At 43.3% G+C, this 7,742-nt stretch overlaps 1 protein-coding gene across 1 annotated transcript; it reads left to right on the top strand.

Moving 5' to 3' along the window:
• Positions 1–2,201: 2,201 nt before the first annotated feature.
• On the top strand, positions 2,202–3,704 carry LOC128735962 (zinc finger protein 816-like). The gene is made up of 3 exons (XM_053830446.1): positions 2,202–2,329; positions 2,395–2,686; positions 2,748–3,704. The coding sequence occupies exons 1-3, from the start codon at positions 2,248–2,250 to the stop codon at positions 3,580–3,582; spliced, it is 1,209 nt and encodes a 402-aa protein (XP_053686421.1). The 5' UTR covers positions 2,202–2,247; the 3' UTR covers positions 3,583–3,704.
• Positions 3,705–7,742: the final 4,038 nt, after the last annotated feature.

Here is a 7,742-nt window from a genome sequence, read left to right as displayed (position 1 = left end):
CAAAACAGTCCGGCTGAGCGCATGCGAGTTTGGCAGGTTTCACACGCTCAGCACCTCAGCGGCACAGACTGAACAAAATTTCTATGAATGAGGTGAACGGAATGTTCTCAGCGACTTACCCTTGGAATCATTTCTAACTTTCTAAGCGTCAAACCCGAACATTTAATGAAAAAAAAATTTTTTTGACGGAAAACCTCTATTCTAGAATCAACGAAAATAATATATTTTTGCTCGGTTGTCACTCGTATTGGGATGGGAGTACTTTTGAGAAAAAATAAGAAAACGAGGGGTATGATCTGACGGAAAACGTCTATTCCCTTTTTTGTTACGTTTTTTCTCCTTTTCTGTCCAATTTGTCTCCATTTTCTGTATCGTTTTCTTTATCGTTTCTTTATCGCTTTTCTTTATTCCTCTCTTCTCTTAATTTTTTTCATTACTCTTCCGTTATCCCTCTTTTTCTGTCCAGTCTCCTCTTTTTACGTCGTTTTCCCTTTTTATTCCGTTTTTTCCTCTCCCATTTTTATTCTCGTTTTTCTCCCATTTTCTCTAGATACATCGATAATCTATCTGAGAATATTTTTATTTTTTTTATTTTTTAAAGGTTTTCCGTTACCACACGATCGTCTGTCAAAATGCTGCTATTCTTATGCCGACACATTTCAGCTCGCGGATAGACTTTTGGAAATTAAATAAAAACAAAAGTTATCCAATTTAATTCTACTGTGTATGTTTATTCTTGACAGATACGTATTTCGCCTACGACTTGCAGGCTTTATGCAAATAAGCGTGGGCACTTTGTACTCCCGATATATTCTCGATAGACCAGTTTTTGCAGCTCGTCTGAAACTACGAAATCACTTGTTATCAGGGATAGATAGCGTAACAAAGTCTGTGAGAGCACCTTGTAGGTGATACTCTCCAGGTAACCAATAAGCATTGGTATAAGCAGTAAATCAATCGTTTATTAGCATCCCTGGCGTTTTAGACTGCAGGTTGCTGTTAATCAGCCTTCAGACTGCACAGCTGTTGTAAATTGGCGTCCACAATTCTATTTAAATTCTTCTTGTCGGTAACAAGCTGCAAAAAGGAATTGTCAGCACTAAAAGAGGGCTAGCAGTAAAGTAGCCGCTTATTTTGCCAAAATAGCATTTAGGGCAACTTAAATGCTTATTGGCTTGCATTTAAATTGCATTAGAAATGCTTATTGGTTAATTAAAACAATCGAACAGACTGCCCTTTTTGGAGCTGGGACAAACCACACTTTACATTCACTACTCCGGTAGTTTCATATGAGTAGTATAGGCATATGTGGACGAAAAAGGACGATGGGTTGTGCGGGGGTTCTTAAACGCCGAAAAATATCGGACGTCCTTTGTGAACGACGCCTAAATATATTTTTATAAACTTGTGCACGGTCTGGTTTGAAGTTTTTTTTTTGTGGTTTATTTTGATTCCCTTTGTGACCTAAATTTGTTGCTAGTGAGTTTGTTACTAGTAATTCGTACCACGTGTTTGCGAAAACTAGAAATACCCCACTTTTCCGAAGCAGAAAAATGATAACAGTTTTGCACAACATATATATTTTTTTTACTTCTGGGTCTTGCGAATAAGTAATCAAAAGAAACCACACAACACTGTCAAACCTGGGACGAAAAAAACACACTGACGTCTGCGTGCAATGCTTTATGAACACTGACATTTTTATTAAATATCTGATAGAAAAAGTACTCTTGAAGTTTACAACTCTGATTATTTGCTAAAAAAAAATAGCCAAGAAAACAGCCCTGCAGAGAAGCAGGTGTTCCGCTATGCTTTCTTACCTTCTTCGATTAAAACTAACTATGAATGACAGATCATTGATATTGATGTTGATGATTTTGATTAAAGCTGAAACCAGCAGCGTCAGATGTGCAAAATAAGAATTAATATAAGAGTTACAAGAAAATTTTAATATTTATTAGACTGTAATTAAATAGAAATAATTTGCTGAAAGTATTTTTAAAAACATAAATAGTGCTCACCTTTTACAGAAAAATCAATTCATTATGGTAAACTGCGTATTACCCGTATTACCATACCAACCACAAATGGTATAATACAATGAAAAAGAATAGCAAATCCCTTGGCATCCCTGTTAAAAGCTAAACAGTGCCACAGAAAACATCGACTTGATTTTGGTTGCTGCAGTAAATTTGTCACATTTATCCAGATTTCTCTGCAAAAACAATTCTGCAAATAGTTTGAACAATGTCTAATCAAGACAACAGTATTGATCAGCTCAATGCAGATCGCCGAAATTGTGCTTCTCAGTCAACTGGTAATAAAATGGGTAAGATTCTGCGATATGCTTTTTCTTTTTGTAGGGAAGTTTTATGCATTTTTGTGTTATTGAAGATCCCAATATCAAACTGGACGACTTCTGCCGGTTGTGCCTACGGTACTGTGGCGCCGAACGAATGCAACCGCTTAAAGGTAATTCGACCAGCTTTGGTAACGATACGGTTTCCTATCCGGATATGCTAACCTACGTGTACGGCCTACCGTCGAACTTGTCCGAGCATCTACCCCAGCGAATTTGTGAACGCTGTGTAAAGCGACTGGAGGTTGCCTATCGCATTTGTCGAGAGTTCAAAGAGAAGGAAACGATTCTGCAGAGGTTCTACTTTAATGGTTCAGTGCTGAAGGGGTACGTCCCATTTGAATTTGCTATTTTTTTAATTAATATAGAAATTATTTTTGCTTATTAGGCTAAAACAATACCAAAACTTCCGAACGGTGCCACGTTCTAGTAGCAAAGAGCAGTCACAACTCAACAACAACAATGCCGTAAATGACAAACAAAAGTTGCCTACAGAAAGCACATTAACGGACAGTTGCGACCCTTTGTCGCCGGAAGACCTGTCCAAGATAGATCAAACATTCGAGCTGCGCTCCGATGGATTGCTGCAGTGCATGTTTTGTCCGAAAACCTTGAGCAAGAGAGAAGATTGCCGGGACCATTACAAGCAGCACGACGGCCTGCGAATGGGACTCTTCAAATGTCAGTACTGTAGCAAAAGTTTCAGCAAGCAATCCGATGCCTCGCGGCATGAACGCAGGGTTCACAACCATTCGCCGGAAAGAAAACGGCGCCGAAGGAGAGGGTCCACAAAACAGGAAACTGAAGACGACCCGAACACTGCCGGCGACGCTGCCGAGGAGCCACTACAGGTTGAAATGGTGACAATAAAACCGGAACCATCCTTTCTAGGACAAACCGAGGACGAAGACGACGGTGACGGCGACAGTGACGGATCGGATAAAAATGAAACTTCCGACGATGAGGAACCGGGAGAGCACCGAGAACGACGGATGCAAAAAACAAAGCACGACTATACCGTCGGATCGGACGGCTTGTATCATTGCAAAACCTGCCAGCGGGTGTTTTCCAAACGAAAGCAGTATGCCGAACATTTGAAAGTTCACGATGCACTGCGACTGGGCCGATACAAATGTGAACAGTGTAATAAACTGTTCCGAAAGCGGTACCACCTGAACCGGCACACGGACAGTATTCATCTGGGCATCAAGAGGGTGCGTTGAGGGTCGACGGAGACAAGGGTACAATTGATTAGTGACGCAGTGGTCAATTTCAAATTCCTCGAATTGATTCTTTATTATTTTAATTTAAAGAATAGTTTTTATATTTGAAAATATGAATTAAATTGAACAAAGCGGTAAGCTTTTGCATAAAACTTTCGCTAAATTGGACCTGCTAGTAAAGATACAATAATTTTTAACAATCTAGCTAGATATGACGGAAAGAAGTCATAAAGGAAAAAAAAGCACTTACGGCTTGAAAAATTTTTACCAACAACTCGAAAATCCGCACGTCCCTAAAGCTGGAAGTACAAAGTTAGCCGAACATTAGCTGCACCATTCAGTTAATTGATACTCCATTAATGACATTTTCCATGTAAAATTTCTATCCACTTTTCTGCGTTACGTTAGCAAAATTTTCAAGGCTTTAAGGTGCGCGAAATAAAACGCCGCAGATTAATTACTGAATAAGACTGGTAGTTTATTGAAACCTTCTGATCGCATCGGCGGGAAGAAAAATAATGATGCTTGGAAAAATTATCTAAGTATTGCCACTAGAGAGAACCTGGCCAAGTACCGACGAGCTAGGAACCAGTTGACCACGATCCTGAGGAGAAAAAAGCGCCAAAAGGAGGACAGAGATCGTGAAGAATTACAGCAACTATTCCGAGCTAATGACACGCGCAAGTTTTATGAGAAGGTGAACCAACTGCAACTATCGTGGTATTACGCTGGTAAACGCCGCCTACAAGGTACTCTCCCAGATCCTGTTACGCCGGTTGTCACCGATAGCACAAGGTTTCGTAGGGAATTATCAGGCGGGTTTCAGGGGGGCTCGCGCAACTACGGACCAAATTTTTACTATCCGACAGATCTTGCAGAAATGTCGGAAGTACAACGTGCCCACGCATCACATCTTTATTGATTTCAAAGCAGCATACGATACAGTCGATCGAGACAAACTATGGCAAATAATGCACGAAAACGGTTTTCCGGACAAACTGACGTGACTGGTCAGAGCTACATTGGATCGAGTGATGTGTTTCGTACGCATCTCTGGGACACTCTCGAGTCCCTTCGAGACGCGACGAGGGTTGAGACAAGGTGACGGTCTATCCTGCATGCTGTTCAACATCGCCCTTGAGGGGGTGATCCGACGAGCGGGCATCGAAACGAGAGGCACGATTTTTACCAAGAGTAGCCAACTTCTAGGTTTTGCAGATGACTTCGATATCATTGCCAGGAACTTTGCGATGGTGGAGGCAATCTACGCCAGACTGAAAGCGGAGTCTAGGGGAATTGGGCTAAAAATAAATGCGTCGAAGACCAAATACATGAAAGGAAGAGGCTCAAAGGAAACAAATGTGCGTCCCACGGACGGTAACCGTTGACGGCGACGAACTAGAAGTGGTAGAGGAGTTCGTGTATTTGGGATCGCTGGTGACCGCGGACAACAACACTAGTAAGGAGATCCAGCGGCGCATCCAAGCGGGAAATCGGACCTACTTTGCCCTTCGTTAAACGCTACGATCAGGAAGCATACGCCGCCGCACGAAGCTAACAATGTACAAAACCATTATTAGACCGGTAGTTCTTTATGGACTTGAAGCCGTGACGCTGCTTACGGAGGACATACGCGCCCTTGCCGTGTTTGAGCTGAAAGTGCTGCGGACGATATATGGCGGAGTACAAACTGAAAGCGGAGAGTGGCGGAGGCGTATGAATCACGAGCTACAGGCACTGCTTGGGGAGACTCCCATCGTACATCTAGCGAAAGTTAGCAGGCTACGGTGGGCCGGACACGTCGTAAGGATGCCGGACGACAGGCCGGAGTCCTCTTCAACAACCCCACCGGCACCAGGAACAGGGGGGCCCAACGTGCACGATGGCTCGACCAGGTCGAAGGCGATTTGCGACTTCTGAGACGACTAGGAAATTGGCGACGAGTGGCCCAAGACCGAGTTGAATGGAGACGAGTGCTTGAAACAGCACGAGCCACCCCGGCTCTATGTTGCTGAAGAAGAAGAAGACTGTGAGAACAGGGCCCCATATCTGGGGATAACAACTGCTGCTGGCCACCGACTAAAGCGGTCGATCATTGTTAAGATGTATCGCATTCCATTAGAAATCAAGGGCAAGGGATCGACAATGTCGGTATGAATATGTTCAAACCGTTCGTCGTGCATTTCGATTTTGTCTGGCTCTGACCTGGTGTATTTCGTGATTTTGTTTTTCTGGCACTCGGTGCAAGCGCGTATCCAGTTCGATACATGCCTTCTAACGCCTAGCCAGACATAATTTTGTAAAATTTGAGCTTGTGTTGCTTTGACATCAGAGTGGGCTAAATGATGAATTTGTTCAAAAATGATTTTTTGATAACACTGTGGAACACAAACACGAATCCTTTCTCCTTGCTGTTGGCAAAGCAGTTCTATGCCGAAGCCGGTGCTTTTAATCTTTTTAACATCGGGATTATTCTTATGTCAGTTTTGCAATTGCTCGTCGTGTTCCTGTTTACTTACAAAATCGTTGCAGTTTATTGTGGATGGAAGGCTAATCGTTTCTACTCTCGATAGGATATCTGCAGGAATGTTTTTTACCCCTGAAATGTGAACTAAATTGGTTGTATACTCACTGACATAACTCAACAGCCATTGCTGTCTTGCTGTAGGTTCGTTTGCATCTTGCTTGAACGCAAACGTAAGCGGCTTATGGTCCGTGAAGATTGCGTCCTTCGATTACGTTTTTGAAGTGTTTTACACCGAGATATAGTGCAAGTAGCTCCTTGTCGTAAGTTGAATATCGTCGCTCTTGATCGCTGAACTTGACGGAAAAGTAGCCTAGTGGTTTCCAGATGTTATTCGAAAGCTGTTGTAATACGGCTCCAGCAGCCATGTCTGACGTCTGCGTCAACGCACAGCGACAGCTGGGGATTTGAGTCGTGGTAATCCAGTGCGATGGCTTCTATAAGACTCTGCACATTTGAAAGGCATTTTCTGCATCGACGTGATCGGTATTTTGTCATTTTTGTTTGTTCGACGATATCAGCTTGCGCAGCGGAAGTTGAGTTTCGGCGGCGTGGGGAAGAAATTGACGATAGTAATTGACTAAGGCTAGGAAACGCCACAGTTTCTGGACCGTATCTGGTTTAGGGTACTCAGCGACGGCGGATACTTTTTCCGGAACTGTCTTGCAGCCTTCAACGGTAATTAATTGTCCGACGAAGCGCACCTTTTCTTCTCCAAGTTGGCATTTATCCGGATTGATTTGGAATCCGTTTTTTCTCAGTCTTTCGAGGACTAATCGTAAGTGCTTCCGATGCTCCTCCGCGGATGAGGAAGCGATAAGCAAATCGTCAAGGTATCCAGCACCGAACGGCATGTCGAAGAATATGTTGTTGATAAATCTTTGAAATGTTTGGCCGGAGTTTTTTAGTCCAGGAGGCATCACGAGAAATTCGTATAGACCGAGCGGCATGATGATCGCAGTTTTTTCGACATCCTCGTGCAGAGGGATTTGATAGTATGCGCGCTCGAGGTCGATCACTGAAAATATTGTCTTATCGTGCAGCGTTTGGCAGATATCGTATATGTGTGGTAAAGGATACCGATCTACGACGGTAGGAGTTGATAAGGTTTTTGTAATCGCCTACGAGTCTATACTTAACCTCACCATTCTGTAACATCTTTACTGCTAGGTGCACTGGGCTTGAGTAAGGGCTTTTTGACGGTTGAATAAAGCGATTTGATAATTTTTTCGTCGGTAATCGCGTCTCTGGCGAGATCTCTCATTTCGCGTAAAAGTTGTGACGGCTTGCGGTCGCCCAGCTCACATCCACTCAGCAACTGTTGAATGCGATTCTGCTCACTGGTGCTATATTCTTTGATAATTCGTTCTTTAGTAGCTGCGTAACATGCCTCCGCGGGCGGGTCTCGAATGATGTCCGTGCAACATGCTAGAATCTCGGAGTCGATAGCTGCTAGGACGTGGTAATAACGGGTTTCCTCTCGGATCACTCCGGCGAGCGTAAATTGAGCTTCAAGCTGGGCAAACTATAGCGTCGGATCGCGCTTCCAAAATGGCCCGATTTTGATGCCAATCCTATTTACTGCACCATTGCGGTTAGGTTGTTCGGCTGTTGCCCGTATTTCTGCCAGTTCCTC

The sequence above is a fragment of the Sabethes cyaneus genome, chromosome 1 (assembly GCF_943734655.1).
Source record: "Sabethes cyaneus chromosome 1, idSabCyanKW18_F2, whole genome shotgun sequence".
In the NCBI taxonomy this organism is placed as follows: Eukaryota; Metazoa; Arthropoda; class Insecta; order Diptera; family Culicidae; genus Sabethes; species Sabethes cyaneus.
The sequence above is the reverse complement of the archived record's forward strand: the minus strand, read 5'-3'. Positions and strand labels throughout refer to the sequence as shown.